Consider the following 18,730-nt stretch of genomic DNA (forward strand, 5'->3'; position numbering starts at 1 on the left):
GGGATCGGAATAGATCGGTTATGAAATGGATTATTTAAAGTTAACCTTTCAAACCCTATTAATACTTCTTTCATATACTGGTGGAGCTTCAATTTTTTCCAGTAGCCTTTTGAGCTTCTCATTACGAAGAATACATTTTCCTAGTAATTGGAAATATTTATGGGTAATATTGTCCATAAAACCTGTTAATTCCCTGATTTTAGCCCGGTGATTTCTACTTATTTGCCGTTGATCATTTCTAGATTGGCATATTCTATTAAGTAGGTGTTCTTGTAAATGTATAGTCTCTATTAAATCGTTTATGGTCGCTGTCAGCATATTTAATCCCAATTATAATGACAATACCGTTGAACTTAAACAATGCAAAGTTTATAAAATATTTTAATATCCATTTGAATGGTAATATATTTATTTGTTATGCCAATCTTTACGCATATCTGATGCAGCAATAAGCAATTAAAAGTGTTTTAAGCTAACAACAGCAAACAATCATTCTTCGAAAAAGCTTTTATAATGTTATCATTGTATTAAGTTTGGAACTTGGTCAGTATTTATAACCATAAGTTATTTTTAGAATTGGTTATTCAAGTGTATCAGTATTGTTCAATGAAGATAGTTTCATCCATCCTAAATGATGTCATCATACTTTGGTGGAGCTTGACTTAGGTATTTAAAGATTGATATCTGATTGGAACGATCGACATCAATTTGAAGCAAAGAATTAAATTTATATTCAATATTTGCCAGTTCCCTTTTTAAGCGTCGTATTTCATGAGAATTATTCTTAACAGACAGACTTGACATCCGGAACAACAGTTTTTCATACAGAATTCTTTCTTGAAGGCAATAAGAATTCCATTTTAATTTGTCTGTCATTGATAAAGGTGGTTGGGACATTGTATTTAGAAGATTTTGAAGAATAAAATGAACTAATGAATGAATTAACTATTGAAGAAACTAAATAAGTGAATTTATAAAGTTTATGTTATGCTTATTTGGTTCCACAAAAATGGTAATCTGATATGACAGAAAAAGGGCAGCAACAGAAATTAAGAAAGGGCAATAAACCAAAATCTTAAACACATTAAAAGAGGAAACAGTAGTATAAATAAGTATTTTGGTAAGTAGTCAACTTGTTTCAAGCGATGAATATTCTAAATACTACTTTATAAAGCAAGTTAATTATCACAAAGTACGTCTTATATCGTAAGTACAATTGTATATTGCACTCCTGTGGAGTAGTGCATTCTACGACATTTTGAGGCGATAACTTTTTTCCCCCTTTTGGCGATAGATGAAATTACAAACGGTCAAAATTATTAACATATAGTTGTAATCTCTTTAAGATATTAAACCTCATCACAATGGACCAATATAGTATCAGTGAACCAAAACCAAAGGAATCAGCTAACTATGGTCGGTTTCAATCCAAAAATTCAATATTATTCTATACTGTGCTTTCAATTTTATATGTCTTTACATTTGGATTAATTTTGAATAAGAATTTTTCTACATTGTCAATTACTTTCATTATTGCCTTCATAATTCTTTTAATGTTCCTTTTTGGACTTTCCACAGAGCAACTGGATCGATGTAAACATCCAGGATACCTCAGTGATAATATATTTGAATTAAAGAATTTAGGATGTGCGTGTATTAAAAGTTTTATACTTTTGTTTGCACTTGTTATATTATTTGTAGCATTCATTGTTAGTGCTTTTAGAACAGAAGCTGCTGGTTCAAAAGTCAAATTGCGAAAATCTTAATTATCTTATCAATGTGATTAATGAATGGTTATATTCTGTATTGCCAAATAGGTTTTCGGTTTCAATAATTATATTGGTATTCTTTCCTCCATTATTAATTGATATAAATATGACAGAAAGACACTCAAAAAGGTCTGTAGTTTCGAATTTATTTTACCAAGTACGAAATAAAGATGATAGTAACTAAAATTCGAAAAGATCTTATGCTAGAGTATTTTCCCAATGAAAGAGATAGAAATTGTATGAATAGTCTATTTGATCTCATACTTTTATTCTTTCATGGTTTCAATGCATATATTATTGCCCAACCTAAATCATCCAGGATTTATGTTTCCATTAGCTTAGTTATTTTAACCTTTGATTTGTTCGGTGAGACAACGTGAAACTTGTGATCACCCAAGATCTATATTAGACACAACACATTATTGTGGATGTCTTAAAGGTTCACTGGTCATTGATAATTTTGCGGCTACCATAGGGTTCTTGGTTCTAACTCAAAAATAGTCATTTGATTAGTTATATAGTATATTAAAGCGTAAGCTTGTTACTGCTAATATGAATCAATATATGTACTTATATATTGTTTAGCTAATAAATGTGAATTTAAACGCTAGAACCTGCTAAACCTTTACAAAACTTATTATAAAATATCTAGTCTTGGACTTGTATAGAATTAAGGTTAGATTGTAATATAAGAATCAAACTAGCCTTAGTTTAAAATAAAATATTTAGCAGACTAAAATTTATCCGAATATGTTATGCTAATTTAGACTTTAGGGTGTTGGTATAAATAAAACAGAAATATTAACAATTAATTAGTAGTTCTCTTGTATTTCAAGTATCATTATCAAGTTAATTAAAAATGACCTTTATGAATATTCGAAAAGATATCATGCTACATGGTTATCCCGACGAAGAGGATCGACACTACGTTGAAACCGTGTTTGATATTTTACTTATGATGATTCATGTACTCACTATGTATTTAATTCTGTCTCCTGATTCATCCAATGAAATGATTCTAATCGGTTTAGCCATTTTTGTTTTAGATTTCATTGGTTCGGTTAGACAACTTGAAACTTGTGACCATCCTAGTAATCTTTTGGATAATGCTCTTAGTGCAACTAACTTATGCGGATGTGTAAAAAGCTACTTAGTTGTTTGTTCATTTATCGTATCATTATGGGGATTAGTTGTTTTTCGAAAACATTCCTTTAATTACTAAGGTTATTTTGTTTATCAACAGTTGAGTTATATGCTTAAGTTTCAATTTATGATATAATATTTAAAGAATTAAACATGAATTACATTAGACTTGACCTGTTGAAAAGAAGTTTTCAACCCACCTTATAATAGAAAGTCTTTCAATCAACATTTATTGAATAAAATCCATTCAATTGAATACCTTAAAATAGGCTATTATACAACAATTCATATTTATTTTTATAGTTTATTAGTATTTGTAGTTTTCGTGTGTTATTTTTCCCCCTTTTTGGCTGTAAAAAATAATGACGGTCAAAGGATTGATTAATTTATGACGGTCAAAGATTTTTAAAATTACTTGTAACAACTTTTCCCTTTTTACTTATCTTTTCTTTTCAATATATTAATCATTTTTAAAATGAATCAATCTAGAGGTAATGAGATGATGTCAACTGAATCATCTAATAATAGTTCAACTGTTTTTTGTGTTGGTCTTTCAATATGCTACACTGTTGCCATAGCATTAATTTTGAATAAAGAATTTTCTATATTATCCATTTCTTTTATGGTTAGTTTATGGATCCTATTAATGTTCCTTTTTGTACTTTCATGTGAACAGCTGGAACTGTGTGATCATCCCGAGTGGCTCATTGATAACATTTTTGGTTTAAAAAATTTGGGATGTAGTTGTATTAGGCCATTGCCATGCTATTATTAATATTTATTGTTACTATTTGTACATCGAGTTGAAGATCCAAATTGAAATTAATCTGATTAACATCAATGTACTTAACAGTTAATAATATTTTGTTATTCTAATGAATGATCTATTTACACAATGTTCAATATTCTACATTCTACATTCTATGTTACCCAGTATTACTAGTTTCTAGTTCAGTGATAATGTTTTTCAGTTTAAGAACTTGGATTGTGCTTGTACCAGAAGTCTTTATATGCTTCGTCTCTTGTTATCTTATTTGTGATATTCATTGCTATTTGAAATAATAACTGATAAGTAGGATTATAATTATCTTGACTATTTTGTATTAAACAACTACTAAAACGTTTTTATTTTTATGAAAAATCTATTTACACAAATATGAACAATTAAATATACTATATACTACCAATAACTCAGTAATAATCGATTTAACCAAGCTTGATTAGTAAAATATCGGTTTATATCCATCTGTATTGTTCAACTTTATAGTAAAGTATCCAACGCCTCTCATATATATCTTTATTGGAGTTTATATTCAATATTCTCTGAATGAAACACTAGTAACATATATTACACCATAATATATTCTGGGTAAATCCTTTAGATTCAGTTGTATAGTCCTCTACATCCCTTGTGTATTTTATTGGTATAAGCATTTTTATGTACATTATTTGTTCCCCCCCCTTAAATGACAGTCAAGGGAATTTGTATAAATAATGACAGTCAAAATTTAAAAAAATCACTTTTACCATCTTTTCTTTCTTTCACTTTGTTCATTAATATCTCAAGCTTTATTAAAATGAGTGCTGAAGAGTTATCATCAGATGATTCATCTTACAATGGTTCAAAGGCTTTCAATATTATCCTTTCACTTAGTTACATTGTTACCTTTGGATTGATTATGTATGGTATATTCTCCACATTATCAATTGCATTCATTATTAGCATGTTTATGCTCTTAATATACCTTTTTGTCCTTTCTGTGATTGAAATGGAACATTGTCAACATCCTGGAAGTCTCAGTGATAATGTCTTTCACTTGAAAAACTTGGGATGCAGTTGCATTAGAAGTTTTATAATTTTCTGGGCCTTTGTTATGTTAGTTGTGGTATTATGTATCTCTCCTAAAAAGGGCTAAATCTGTTGACAGAACCAGAATGATTATCTTTACAATGTGTTGTTTTGTTGAATAATCCAATCCACAATCTGAATGGTTCAATATTGTATATTCTTATTTGCTCATCAATTTAAGGTTCTTGCTCATTAATAAATGAATTAAATATGTTTTATTAATAATTTATACTATATCTATATAGATTCTTTAGTTCTCTGTAGTTGGGTTTTTAATAAAATATCCAATCCTTCTAATTAATTAATTTAACTGATCTGATTGTGCAGTGATGTATTTGACTTCTTTTCCTATCATACTTGTTGTTGTATTATAACCGTCATACATTAGTATGAACTCACTAAGGAGTAAGCTACCACTATATAGTTATTTATTGTCCTTTCATTCCTTAACTTCCAGGTGAATTACATTTGTACAACTATTTTTATGTGTGATATTTTTTTTTCCCTTTTTGGCTGTAAAAAATTATGACGGTCAAGGGGGAGTTGGATAAATTATGACGGTCAAAAGTTTTAGAAATTACTTATCACAACTTTTGTTAATTTCATTTCAATATATTAACTTAAATCACAATGAATCAATCTATGGTTAGTGGATTCTTCTCAGGATTATCCAACAATGAATTCTTTCAGCTCAATCGTTCAACTGTTTCCTATGTTATTCTTTCAATTGCTTACGCATTTACCATTAGATTAATTTTGAATGAACAATTTTCTACATTGTCGATTGCTTTCATTGCTAATATGATGATGATTTTGTTATTTGTTATTTTGACTTCCGTACCAGAAGTAGAAGGTTGCCAACATCCAGGAAAGCTCAGTGATAATATTCTTCAATTCAAAAATTTAGATTGTGCTTGTATTAGAACTTTGATATTTATCTGGGCACTTCTGATGTTATATTTGATATTAGTAGTTCAAATAATTAAAGGAGTATTTGCTGATAAAAGAGAAGGATTTGAAGAAGAAGAACTCATAAGAGAATCCCGTTTAGAAAGAGAAGCCGAATATCGTAGACACATATATGAATCACTTTATCAAGTAAATCTTGACTGAATCAATTGATTACAAAATTCTATTCCAAATGCTATTTTTTAATATTTTGCTAAATTAATACTAAAGCAAAGTTCGATTAGTTATATGTTTATAAATCATATTTATCATTGTATAGTTACCATTCAAATAAAGCAGCTGTTAATCATATTTTTATACATTTTGTTATAGTTGCCAGAGAACGTTTTGTGAAAATATGATATTCTCATTAAATAAACTTGACCGTTAAGTTTCCCTTTTAGGAGCATAAGCATCATATCTAGTCATTTGGACTTTCCTTCTTATTTTAGCACTATTAAGAAAGCAGTTTAGTGGAAAATGTTAGTTTATCTTTAATTTTTATATAAATATAACAGTAAAGTAAATAATTAGCTGTCTTTTTCAAGTTCATTTGTAAACTCAACTAAAAATGAAGATTACGAATTTAAGAAGAACCGTTGTTCTAAAGCATTTTCCTAATGAACAGGATAGCATTTATGTTGAGACTATACTTGATATCGTTCTTTTAATCCTTAACCTTTCAACTTGTTATTTAATTACCCAACCTGGTTCATCTAAAACATTCATTATGCTTGGTTTTCTTATTTTATCTTTAGATGCCTTTGGTTCCATTAGACATATGGAGAGTTGTGCTCTTCCAGGAAATTTCTTGGATAAAGTCTTTGATGTTACTCACTTTTGTGGATGTCTTAAAAGCCTTATAGTTGTAGATTCGTTTGTGGCGTCACTATGGGTATTGGTTTTAATCCGAAAGGAATCCTTTACTTGATTCGTATATATGTTTAATCTCTGCTAAACGGGTTAATATACTTATATACATTCTATTTAGTTTATAATATACTATGGTGTATAATAATAAACGAAGTAATTAGCAAAAGAATACATTATAGTTGACCATTTGAGATGATGGCTGAAACCTTAGAGTTATTACTACGTTGAAATCTGAAATCTTTATTGAATTGAAGACATTCAGATAGGATAGTTAGATTATAAGATACCGTCATATGTATAAATATGTGATGTGTATAATGTGTAATATTTTTTTACCACATTCAAAACAATTTATGACGGTCGAAATTAAAAAAATCCACTTGTAACAAACTCTTCTTTTCAATTCCAATTCCAATTCATTTCATTCTAATATATTAAAATTCATATAAAATGACTCGTTTGTTAGCTAATGAAAACAAAGAAGAGAATTCATCTTTTAATGGTGGTTCGACGGTTTTTAACACTTGTCTTTCAATTAATTATGCTGTTACAATGGGATTAATATTAAACAACAAATTTTCTGTTTTATCTATTACTTACATTATTGGCATGATGATACTCTTGGCTTTCCTTTGTATACTTTCCTTAGAACCAGTTTATTATTGTCAACATCCAGGTCGTTTCAGTGATAATCTTTTTGAATTAAGAAATTTCACTTGCAGCTGCACTAAAAGTCTTATGTTATTCTTTGGACTTCTTATGTTAATAATCCTTGTGATTGTTAATAGAAGAAGTGGAAATTAATATCTCTGATAGAAACTGATTAGAATCATCTGGATTATTCTTGATGGAGTTTTATCAAATAACTGATATTTTGCTATGTTTTATGAAGAAGCTTTTTACAATGTCCATATATCAACATTCAGTTTTAGTTTTTGTTACATGTTTAATAAGAAAAGATTTAAATTATATTGATAGATTATATATATTAACTTTAGTGTTGTTTAGTTATAATAGAGTATCTCATCTTTAATTTAATTGGAATTTAGATCTGTTGATAAGAAGGATTAGATTTCAGTATTATTACAACTTCATATTGTATAATCTCCCATTTGAGTTTTGATAATTAAATCCATTCGAATAGTTGGCATTGACCTAATATGAGGCTATTGTATAACGATATATACTTGTTGTTATAGTTTATTAGTATGTTAATTTGTGTGTGTTATTTTTTCACCCCTTATGACTGTAAAAATATAAAAATTATGACGGTCAAGGGGGAGTTGGATAAAATTATGACAGTCAAAAATTTAAAAAATTACTTATCACCACTCTTCTTCTCTTCTTCATTTATTCTCTTTTCAATCTAATGATCATTATTATTATGAATCAAAAAAGGCCCATTGAAGATAAACCTAAGGATTCGGCCAGCAATGGTCTCTTTCAATCTTATCGTTCGACCCGTTTTCCATATTGTTGTTGCTAGTCTTTACGTTTTTGGCATTGGTTTAATTATGAATGACAATTTTTCTATCTTAGCAATTTGCTACATGATTAGTTTGTTTTTGTTGTTAGTTGGCCTTTTTATACTTTCGATGTCTGGGGTGGAAGATTGCCAACATCCAGGAAACCTCCGTGATAACGTATTTCAATTCCAAAATTTGCATTGTACTTGCATTAGAGGTGCTATATATGGTTGGTCTCTTATTATGTTATTCATAATATTTATTATTGCTGTTGCTCAGAATGCCGAGACTGCTCATAGAGCAAGAGTAGAATTACATGCAAATTGTTAAACTGCTAATGGTTCTAAGATGAATCTGTTTTATATGAATAAACCAATCCATTACTTATTTTATTCTATCTTTCATTTTTTTTATTAGTTTGATAATCTAATTTACTTAATTCATAGCAAATGGTTAAAATATTTTTCTATAATCAAACAGCTGTTTATATTTATATACAAATGTGGTTATGTATAATACCTTACATATCAGAATAGAATCTATTTCTTATCCTTATTATAATTTTTCTAATTCAAAATACAAATGAAATCAAATGAAAATATAAACCATGACCATGATTGGAATGTATGTTAAATATATGTATATGAAGAAGATAAATACTGTTTGCTCTTTTACATAAAGATATAATCCATTCATAGTGTGGGAGCATTCTTCAAGTCCTATAAAACGCTTGCAACTTCTATAATTAAGAAACAAAAAGATAACAATCTCAATATAAACATTCTATACTACACCATAGTCTTTCCAGTACTTTCTTTTGTCTGTTCTTTTATCATATCTGAGACAAATAACCAGATTTATTGAACTCTTCCATCATCTTTGTTGATTTGAAATTGTGATTGCAAAATTAACATGAAAATAATGTATCGACACACGACCTTTTTTTTTATTGTTGAGAGTATCAACACAAAAAAGGAAATCACCACCACCACTCCATAATTGAATATATAGTGATTGATCATTACCAGGTGCAAGACTTGCAAGCAATCAACTATCGAGGACAAGGAGTTGGATTGAATCATTTGTGTATTGCCTGTCATTTGCATATTTTTTTTTGGTTTCACTTTGCATAATGAATAATATCCCGAAAAAGATAGATATTCCAACCTCCATCAGAGGAGGGAGTAATAGCAACATGCTTGAAACTCCAAAATCTCCATCAAGATCTACTAGAAGTTTGGATCCACCTAAATTGAACGAAGCCCCTAATCTCACATCAACATCTCCTAGAAGAAGAAATAATAAATCAGTGTTTAGTGATCGATATATCCCTACTCGAACTGGAATTGATCTTCAAGCTGCTTTTAGTTTATCTCATGAGGAAGTATTACCAGATCTAAGAAGTAATAAGAATATCGATAATGAAATTGAAATGAGAAAGGAAGAAGAAGCCAATCGTACTTTTTCAACTGTTCTTAAAGCTGAATTATTTGGTGATAATGTTCCGATGGCCACATCTGCTTTATCGACTAATACTTCCACATCTAATAATATCAGATCAAATATACCTAAATTCCCTTCCATACGACCAAATAGTACAGGAAGTATGTCTACTTCAAGAAATATTCCTGATCATCCCACTACTAGCATAACAGGAACACCTCCTCGTCCTTCTGTTCCTTCCACTCCTTATTTAAGTTCTATCATTCCTCCTCCTTCATCAGCTCATAGTAGTTCTATTATTGCTGGCAATAATGCTACATCTACTACTTCAAATAATAATTCCAACCCTATCTCCACTTCGAATAGCAACTCCAATAGTAATAACTCCAATAGCAATAATAACAACATAACTAGAGATTATGATGATAGTGTTACTAGTACCCCACGTCGTAAAACTAATCTTTTCACCTATCAATCACCTCAAAAGTCAAGACCAATATCTCGAGATTTACAACAAGAATTATATTCTTTATCACCAGTAAGGCAAGAATCACAAAAATTATTATTATCACCTCAAAAGAAACCTAGAAATATTTCAAAAGTACCTTATAGAGTATTAGATGCTCCTGAATTATCTGATGATTTCTATCTTAATCTCGTTGATTGGGGGGCTCAAGATATCTTAGCAGTAGGATTAGGTGATAGTGTTTATTTATGGGATGGAGCTACTCAGTCAGTAGATCGATTGTGTAACTTATCAAACAAGGATAAAGTGACAAGTTTGAATTGGATTGGGTCAGGTACTCATCTTGCTATTGGGACATCGAAGGGGTTAGTTGAAATATGGGATGCTACTAAAATCAAATGTGTTAGAACTATGTCAGGTCATAATTTAAGAGTAAGTTCATTAGCTTGGAATGAACATATATTATCGAGTGGATCTCGAGATCGAACTATTCTTAATCGTGATGTAAGAATTGAAAATCACTATGTAAATAAATTTGAAAGTCATAAACAAGAAGTTTGTGGGTTAAAATGGAATGTGGAAGAAAATAAATTAGCCAGTGGTGGAAATGATAATAATTTATTTGTATGGGATGGATTAAATCCAAAACCTTTACATCAATTCACTGATCATATTGCTGCCGTAAAAGCAATTGCATGGTCTCCTCATCAAAGAGGTATATTAGCCTCTGGTGGTGGTACGGCTGATAAAACCATCAAGACTTGGAATACGTTATCCGGAAATCTCGTTAATGATGTACATACTGGATCTCAAGTTTGTAATTTAATTTGGTCTAAGAATTCGAATGAAATTGTTTCTACTCATGGTTATTCACGTAATCAAATTATTGTTTGGAAATATCCTTCCATGCAGCAAATTGCGCAATTAACAGGTCATACTTATCGTGTATTATATTTATCATTATCTCCTGATGGAGAAACTATCGTTACAGGGGCGGGTGACGAAACTTTAAGATTTTGGAATGTATTTGAAAAGAACAAACATAATGAACCACCATCGTCTGTATTACTAGATGCCTTTCTGCAATTAAGATAATTAGTTACAATGTATAGAATATATTTATTTTATTGTATTTTATTTTTAAAAATTTATTTTATTTAATGCATCGTAATGTTACAGAGTTAATATACAAATGGAAGGAATGTGCTTTTTTGTCAATAAAAATAAATGTTAAATCAATAGGCAATCAGTTTTAATCATGCTTTTCTCTTGAAGTGGGTCTATATTATGTTCTTTACAGAAAATGTCTAAGTTTCCTAATAAAAGTGTCACATTACCATCTTGATCTTGCTGTAATAGTTTCATGTATTCTAAGGTAAGTAGGATATCTTCTTTTCTGAATCGTGTCCATTGTGATAAGTCACGTAGAGTGAAGGTTGAATTTTCATCTTTTAAATGAGAATGTATGACAGATACTAATTTTCGAGACCAATAAGTATAATAGGAGACTTTCCCAAATGGAGATAAGGGGAATTCAGGGCCACTATAGTATTGACCAGGAGTTTCTTTGGCTAATTCATACAGGAATTCAATCAATAATGATCCCAAATGTCGCCTTTGAAAAGGTGGGAATATACAAATGCAAGCTAAGTTATTATCATTATCGTATGCCAAACGTTCTTTGGAAAAGAATCCCATTGGTTTGCAATATCGTTCTTCATCTCCAATATCACTATAGTCATAACCATATATTATGTAGAAATTGAAATGATCAATGTTATAATAGACTGATTTATCATCTAAGAATAATTTTCCAAATAAACATAGATTTTGACAGAATAATGGTTGCATATACCCTTTTACCTCTCGTATATAGTATGGAGTCACATCATCTCGATAGACCAATTTCCCAACTTTAGGTTTTATCACATTATGAGTACATCCTATTCGATGTTTTTGAAAGTCATTATAAGTAGATGTGTATTTAAAGCAGAATTCACAAACGAATAAATGATCTAACCAGAAATTATCTTGTTGACTTTCATCACCATTAGTTGTGATTGAACCTCGAGATTTTCTTCTTAAAGTTGGATCAGCCGCTATCATGTTACTATATTCATATCCTAATGCTGAATGATTGAAATCTTGACTATTGAAATAAGCTGCATTTCCATACCACGTATTAAAAGTGTATTTTCCAAACGTAACTTCTTTGATATTGGGAGTATCTAACATCCCATAAAAGGCATTGGCATCCTTCTTATTCTTCCCTTTGCCATTTGGCTCGGATCCAGTAGACTTGGCATCACTCATGCAAGCCTTTTCCATGAATAAACCAGGATTTCTATCGTAAATAACTATCAATCCCATACAAAATTTGATCTGATAAATTTAAATTTTTGGGATTTTTACAGGTTTTGTGGTGACTCTCTCAAACTTTTTTACAGGTTATTACAGCTGGTGTGTTAAGTTTAATTTAAAGTAACCAATTTCTACTTCTAGTTTATATTTAAAGTGATAAATGTTATAAGATCAAGTAGAAAAATGACATGCCTTCATAAAACTTCCTAATAACTTCAAAATGTTACAATTATGTCATAATACTTGATACCTGTAATTAATGGTAGCGACCTCACTTCAAACGACGCGTTTAAAACACACTCCAATTTTTTTTTCAATATTTATACCCAAACAATTGCTGATATCAACCCAAGTCCAATCAACGAACCATACAACCATAATGCCACCAAAGGGATGGAGAAAGAACGCAGATGGTCAATACCCTCAACCTGCAAAAGATTCTGAATTGATCTCTATCGATGAGATATTATTCCCAAGAAGCACGGTTCTAAAACTAGCCAAGGGAATCATTAATGAAGAAGATGGAAGTAATAATATGATCATAGCCAAGGATGCATTGATAGCCATACAACGATCAGCTACTGTGTTTGTATCGCATGTGATGTTTCATGCTAATCAATCTTCTAAGGCTGAAAGTAGGAAAACCGTTAATACTCAAGATATTTTAACTGCTTTAGATAGAGCTGAATTTTCAGGTTTTATTCCTGAAGTTAAAGAGAATTTAGCTGTATATGAACATAATCAAGCTATTAAGAAGAAACAAAAGTTGGATATTAAGAATAAAGCTATTAAAGAGGGAGAGCATGCCACTGAATCACCTGAATCAAGTTCGAAGAAATTAAAAGATAATACTGAAAAAGCAGTTGCTGTAAATGGTAAGGCTGAAGATGATGAAGATGAAGTAGAAGATGACAGTGATGTCGAGATAGTGGAAGAAGAGGAAGAAGAAGAACAAGATGATGATGATGAAGTTGAGGATGATGAAGAAGAATCAGCTACAGCCAACCCTATTGCTCAACTTGGTAAAGAAGAAGCAGAATTAGGAGGTACAGAACCAGAAGCAGAACCTGAACAAGATTCTGACAATAGCGATGAAGAAGATGAATAATTATGTATATTAAATACTATTTTGGTCATTATAAATACAATACAGGCTAATTTTTTTTTTATAAATATATATATATCTAATTCTGTAGAAAGACTATCAATGCAAATTATGGATGGATGTTGTTGATCTAGAATAAAACTTTTAATTATGCAAACAACGACTGAAAAAGGGGAACCCACACAGTTGCCCAATGAATAAATATAAAATGACAAAAATAACAGCTGCAATAGCTAAGATGAATTTCATATTCCCAAACCACATTTTTCGTTTAATTTGTTGAGCTCTCTTTTGGAACACCAGTGATGATGTATTCAATCGATCAGTTTGATCCACAAGAAGATTGATCTTATCACCTCTGCTCAAGAGTTTATTGATATTGTCCAACATAAGTTGACGTACTTCATCTACTTCTTCATTGGCTAAGAGTAATTGATTTGGATTGATACTTTGAGATGATTCGCCATCAGTTCCTTCGATAGCACCATAGTTATATATTTGAGCATTTGAACTATATTCCAACTCATGAAACTTGATAATTTGATTCATCATAAGTTTGAATTCTCCTAACCTTGATTTGGTCTGACTTGGTGAATTATTGGCACTATTAATAGGATTGCTATTATTAATATTGTTGTTATTTATAGTGTCGGGGTCTGAATTCTCAGTCTCTTGTTTAAAATCTATGTATTTATCAATGATCTTTTTAAGCACTGTGATGATTAAAGCTCGATTAACTTCTGAATGAGCGATAGTGACCACTGTTATTAAATCTGTACTACCATCTTTATTGACCAACGCCTTTTTCATGAAATAAAGTACCAACTTTGTGGTAGTATAATTACTTGAAATCTGAATAGACCCAACTATAGTTTTAGATGAATTTATTAATCCCAACTCCTGAGAGATGATCTCAGAACAATTTAAATTGTTGATCAAAGGTATAAGTTGATGATTTTCATAAGTATATAAAGTAGTGGAATTCAAAGTTAAAGTCGTATGAATCACTATATTATCAATAGTTAGTATAATATTCCCCGTAAAAACATGTACCCAAAACAGGCAAAAACCTATCAGTACATACAATGACTATGGAGATCTGCATTACTCATATCATTAGGTTTAATCGTTGGTATGGTTTAAAGGAATCAGAATAGTTGTTGATATGGTCTTACTCCTCATTGTTTAAAATTTGTTAAAATCTGGAGTTCATCTTCCACAAAAATAATGCGGTATGGATGTGTGTCCTATTTTTGTAACCCTCATCTTGAAAAAGTATATAAATTTTATTTAATTTTATGTTAAGAAGAGATCATATCATTAATTAAGTGAATAGTTCAAGAATGGGGAAGTATAGGAAGAGGTTTAATGAAAAGGCTCGTTCTGGTATGCTTGCCAAACAAGCAACCTTGAAGAAAGCCAGACAAAAGCAGTTCCATAGAGACATTGATGGCGATGCAGCACCAGTATCAGAAGATGTTGCAACTGTTAAACCTATAGAGAATTCAAATGCAGAAATACTTCAACCTGTAACTGAAGAAGAGAAACAAGAAAGGAAAAGAAAGTTAGAAGAGACTTTATATTCGAATCAAAAAGAATCAAAAATATCCCGTACTAAGAAGAAAAGATTGGATAAATATATAGAGCATCAATTGAAAAGAGAAGAGAAGAAGACTCTTTTTGAAAAATTGGCCAAGACTAAAGTTGATACTAGTATGTTTGCTCCTTCTAAGGAATTAGGTAAAGGTAAGCAAACCAAAAAGGAAGAATTTGTGGAAGCTTTAGAATTGGAAAGACAAGGAAGAGGAGATGAAAGAACTAAAGATATTCTTTATGAAGAGAGACAAGTTCTCGATTGGTCAGATAGAGAAGATGGCAGTGGGGATGATGATGCCGAAGAAGATATATATGGAGACTTTGGACCAAGTGATAACATACCGAAATCCTCATTTGTTGATAATAGACCAGCAAAATTTGGTGGTAGTGGTCTGGGTTTTGGATTTGCCAATTTACCAAAAATTGAAAAAACTAAGACCGCTCCATCTCATAAGAAATATACTTGGAGGTTGAAAGTGGATCAAGAAGAAAGAAAACGTCATAAAATAGAAGATGAAAATGATTTCCTTAGTGATAGTGATGAAGAGGAAGAAGATGAAGATGACGATGAAGAACCTGGTACTGATGATGAAGTCGATAATGAAGAAGTTGACGTAGATGATGAAGAAATAGATGGTGATATAAACGTCGACGAAGCAAACGAAGCCGATGACAGTGATGACGAAGAAGAAGAAGAAGAAGAAGACGATGACGATGACGATGAAGATGAAGATGACGATGACGACGACGACGAAGAAGAAAGTGAAACTGAAGACGACGATGAAACACCACGTCTTATGCAACGTAAGCCCAAACATTCAGCTGTAGCAGAATCATTCAAGCAATGGGCCGAACAACAAGTTCGTAAGATGGAAGGTCGTGATGTCGAATATGTCATGCCAGAGTTATCAGAAAAAGCCAAAGAAGAATTAAAAGAAACTGTACATGAAGAAGATTTTGATCATTCATCTGATGAAGAAGGTTATATCGCGATTGACAAAACCTTACAAAGAGAAGCCTTCTACGTTGATGTTACTAGATCGGATGAAATACAGAAACAAAGAGTCAATTTACCGGTATTCGGTGAAGAACATAGAATTATGGAAGCTATTTATCATCATGATTGTATTATTATTTGTGGTGAAACTGGTTCCGGTAAAACCACCCAAGTTCCTCAATTTCTTTATGAAGCTGGGTTTGGTAATGTTGAAAACAAAACATATCCTGGTATGATTGGTATTACACAACCAAGAAGAGTTGCTGCTGTCTCTATGGCTGAAAGAGTTGGTAATGAATTGGGTGATCATGGTAAAAGAGTTGGTTATCAAATCAGATTCGATACTACTATAAAGAATGAAGGTACTGCCGATGGTACTGCTATGAAATTCATGACTGATGGGGTTCTTTTAAGAGAAATGATGACTGATTTCTTATTAAATAAATATTCATGTATCATAATTGATGAAGCCCATGAAAGAAATATTAATACTGATATCTTAATAGGTATGCTTAGTAGAATCTTGAAATTAAGAAGAAGCTATCATACTGAAAATCCAGATAAGTACAAACCTTTGAAACTTATAATTATGTCAGCTACTTTAAGAGTATCTGATTTTTCTGAAAATTCCCAATTATTTAAGATTCCACCTCCAATTATAAAAGTTGATGCAAGACAGTATCCGGTTAGTGTTCATTTCAATAAGAAAACTCATTTTGAATATCAAGATGAAGCATTCAGAAAAGCATCTAAGATTCATCGTAAATTACCTCCAGGCGGTATACTTATATTTTTAACAGGTCAAAATGAAATCACATCATTAGTTAAGAAATTAAGAGCTGAATTCCCATTTAAGAAGAAGTCAAGACAACCAATATATGATGCAAACTCAACCAATATAAAGAGTTCTAAACAGAATGATCTTGAAGCTGAAGAAATCGATTTCAGTGTTAAAGTTGAGATTCGTGAAAACAACGATAAATTTTATGAAGATTTAGAAATCAATTCCGGAGATGTGGATGAAGAAGAATTCGACGTCGAAGATGAAGAAGGGTTTGATGAACAAAGAGAATCCCATCAAACTGATAATGATCCATTATACGTATTACCACTTTACTCATTATTACCAACCAAACAACAAATGAAAGTATTTGAAGAACCTCCAGCTGGAAGTAGATTATGTGTGGTTGCTACCAATGTAGCCGAAACTTCATTGACTATTCCTGGTATAAGGTATGTAATAGATTGTGGTAGAGCCAAAGAAAGAAAATTCAATGAAGAAAATGGAGTTCAATCCTTTGAAATTGATTGGATTTCAAAAGCTTCATCTGATCAAAGAGCTGGTAGAGCTGGTAGAACTGGTCCAGGTCACTGTTATAGATTATTTTCATCTGCCATTTATGAAAGTTATTTCCCACAATTTTCAAGACCTGAAATTCTTAGAATGCCATTTGAAAGTATCGTATTATCTATGAAGAGTATGGGTATTGATCAAATTGCCAATTTCCCATTCCCAACTCCTCCTGATAGAAAATCTTTAAGCAATGCTGAAAGATTATTAACTATATTAGGAGCCTTGGATAATGAAAATAAGAATATCACTGAGTTAGGTAGAACCATGTCTCTTTTCCCATTAAGTCCAAGATTTGCTAAAATTTTAATCCTTGGTAATCAATTAGGTTGTCTTCCATATATCGTTGCCATTGTGTCAGCTTTATCTGTTGGAGATCCATTTATTGGTGAAAATGAACTTGGTCTCCGTGCTAATAATAGTGAGGATGCTGAAGAAGAAGAAAATAAAAGAGATACTGAAGAGGTTAGATTATTAAGAACTAAGTATAATCATTCCAGAGCTCAATTTGCTAGATTAGATAATTCTAGTGATGGATTAATGCTTTTATCAGCTGTTTGTGCTTTTGATCATGTTCCAACTGATAAGAGATCACAATTCTTAGGATCTAATTTCTTAAGAGGAAAAGTAATGGAAGAAATCATTAAATTGAGAAAACAAGTTAATTACATTGTCAAAATCTCCACTTCTACTGACTCTATTTCTCAACAGCTTACTGAAAAGGAAGTTAAGTTGGGCGTACCTGATAAAAAACAAATTTCTGCTATCAAGCAAATGTTAGCTGCCGGTTTCATCGATCAAGTTGCGATAAGAGGTGACTTGGTATCTTCCGATATTACTATTCCTAACAAATCACATATTTCAAACATTCCTTATAAGCCAGTGTTCCCTATCCATGGAGCCAATCATGAAACTGCTGAGTTTGCCTATATTCATGCTAATTCAGTTATTAACAGTTCAGGTACAATCCCTGGTAATTACTTGGTTTATCAAACTTTAAGTACTGGTAATAATACCAAAGAAGGCCAAGTTGCCAAGGTTAGAATGAAACCTTTAGTCGAAATAAAAGGTAAACAGTTGACCAGTATTTCAAGAGGTTCACCTCTTTTAACTTATTCCAAACCACTTGGACATCCATATGCTCCAAAGAATATCTCACCATCGAAACGTGAAGCATATGTTGTTCCTCGTTTTGGAGCTGCCATTGGTTCTGGAGGTACTGGTTGGGACTTACCTGCCATCAAAGTCATCCAAGAGAAGAAAGAAGGATCTTGGATAATAGAAAAGCACATTTTATAGATTTGTATATACACCACCCCCTGCATTTTTAATATAGCATTTACAATTAATATCGAAACAGTAT

At 31.2% G+C, this 18,730-nt stretch overlaps 11 protein-coding genes across 11 annotated transcripts; 9 read left to right on the top strand and 2 right to left on the bottom strand. All coding sequences in view use genetic code 12, as the record gives it.

The window, feature by feature from the left end:
• Positions 1-1,364: 1,364 nt before the first annotated feature.
• DFJ63DRAFT_336972 (uncharacterized protein) lies at positions 1,365-1,766 on the top strand (the record flags this gene model as incomplete). Its single annotated transcript, XM_064908455.1, has 1 exon — positions 1,365-1,766. One exon carries the CDS (start codon positions 1,365-1,367, stop codon positions 1,764-1,766), a length of 402 nt encoding a protein of 133 aa, XP_064760425.1.
• Positions 1,767-2,628: 862 nt separating this feature from the next.
• DFJ63DRAFT_314850 (uncharacterized protein) lies at positions 2,629-2,991 on the top strand (the record flags this gene model as incomplete). The annotated part of the gene is made up of 1 exon (XM_064906440.1): positions 2,629-2,991. One exon carries the CDS (start codon positions 2,629-2,631, stop codon positions 2,989-2,991), a length of 363 nt encoding a protein of 120 aa, XP_064760426.1.
• A 1,041-nt stretch (positions 2,992-4,032) lies between these two features.
• Positions 4,033-4,975, top strand: DFJ63DRAFT_215164 (uncharacterized protein). Its single transcript, XM_064904102.1, has one exon. The coding sequence runs from the start codon at positions 4,379-4,381 to the stop codon at positions 4,826-4,828; it is 450 nt and encodes a 149-aa protein (XP_064760427.1). The 5' UTR covers positions 4,033-4,378; the 3' UTR covers positions 4,829-4,975.
• Position 4,976: 1 nt separating this feature from the next.
• DFJ63DRAFT_215163 (uncharacterized protein) lies at positions 4,977-6,077 on the top strand. The gene has a single exon (XM_064904101.1). It carries the CDS (start codon positions 5,392-5,394, stop codon positions 5,872-5,874), a length of 483 nt encoding a protein of 160 aa, XP_064760428.1. The 5' UTR covers positions 4,977-5,391; the 3' UTR covers positions 5,875-6,077.
• A 955-nt stretch (positions 6,078-7,032) lies between these two features.
• On the top strand, positions 7,033-7,386 carry DFJ63DRAFT_314853 (uncharacterized protein; the record flags this gene model as incomplete). The annotated part of the gene is made up of 1 exon (XM_064906441.1): positions 7,033-7,386. The coding sequence occupies one exon, from the start codon at positions 7,033-7,035 to the stop codon at positions 7,384-7,386; it is 354 nt and encodes a 117-aa protein (XP_064760429.1).
• A 314-nt stretch (positions 7,387-7,700) lies between these two features.
• On the top strand, positions 7,701-8,779 carry DFJ63DRAFT_215963 (uncharacterized protein). Its single transcript, XM_064904108.1, has one exon. It carries the CDS (start codon positions 8,016-8,018, stop codon positions 8,376-8,378), a length of 363 nt encoding a protein of 120 aa, XP_064760430.1. The 5' UTR covers positions 7,701-8,015; the 3' UTR covers positions 8,379-8,779.
• A 401-nt stretch (positions 8,780-9,180) lies between these two features.
• Positions 9,181-11,052, top strand: CDH1 (Cdh1p; the record flags this gene model as incomplete). The annotated part of the gene is made up of 2 exons (XM_064907516.1): positions 9,181-9,652; positions 9,773-11,052. The coding sequence occupies 2 exons, from the start codon at positions 9,181-9,183 to the stop codon at positions 11,050-11,052; spliced, it is 1,752 nt and encodes a 583-aa protein (XP_064760431.1).
• Positions 11,053-11,187: 135 nt separating this feature from the next.
• On the bottom strand, positions 11,188-12,285 carry SAS2 (Sas2p; the record flags this gene model as incomplete). Its single annotated transcript, XM_064908456.1, has 1 exon — positions 11,188-12,285. One exon carries the CDS (start codon positions 12,283-12,285, stop codon positions 11,188-11,190), a length of 1,098 nt encoding a protein of 365 aa, XP_064760432.1.
• A 412-nt stretch (positions 12,286-12,697) lies between these two features.
• On the top strand, positions 12,698-13,426 carry DPB4 (DNA polymerase epsilon noncatalytic subunit; the record flags this gene model as incomplete). Its single annotated transcript, XM_064908457.1, has 1 exon — positions 12,698-13,426. One exon carries the CDS (start codon positions 12,698-12,700, stop codon positions 13,424-13,426), a length of 729 nt encoding a protein of 242 aa, XP_064760433.1.
• On the bottom strand, positions 13,227-14,650 carry DFJ63DRAFT_215158 (uncharacterized protein). Its single transcript, XM_064904100.1, has 2 exons — positions 14,508-14,650; positions 13,227-14,430 (listed from the first exon to the last, which is right to left on the bottom strand). The coding sequence occupies exons 1-2, from the start codon at positions 14,533-14,535 to the stop codon at positions 13,568-13,570; spliced, it is 891 nt and encodes a 296-aa protein (XP_064760434.1). The 5' UTR covers positions 14,536-14,650; the 3' UTR covers positions 13,227-13,567.
• On the top strand, positions 14,582-18,730 carry DFJ63DRAFT_215193 (ATP-dependent RNA helicase). Its single transcript, XM_064904105.1, has one exon. The coding sequence runs from the start codon at positions 14,767-14,769 to the stop codon at positions 18,664-18,666; it is 3,900 nt and encodes a 1,299-aa protein (XP_064760435.1). The 5' UTR covers positions 14,582-14,766; the 3' UTR covers positions 18,667-18,730.

The sequence above is a fragment of the Scheffersomyces coipomensis genome (genome assembly GCF_036884675.1).
Source record: "Scheffersomyces coipomensis strain NRRL Y-17651 chromosome Unknown DFJ63scaffold_6, whole genome shotgun sequence".
In the NCBI taxonomy this organism is placed as follows: domain Eukaryota; kingdom Fungi; phylum Ascomycota; class Pichiomycetes; order Serinales; family Debaryomycetaceae; genus Scheffersomyces; species Scheffersomyces coipomensis.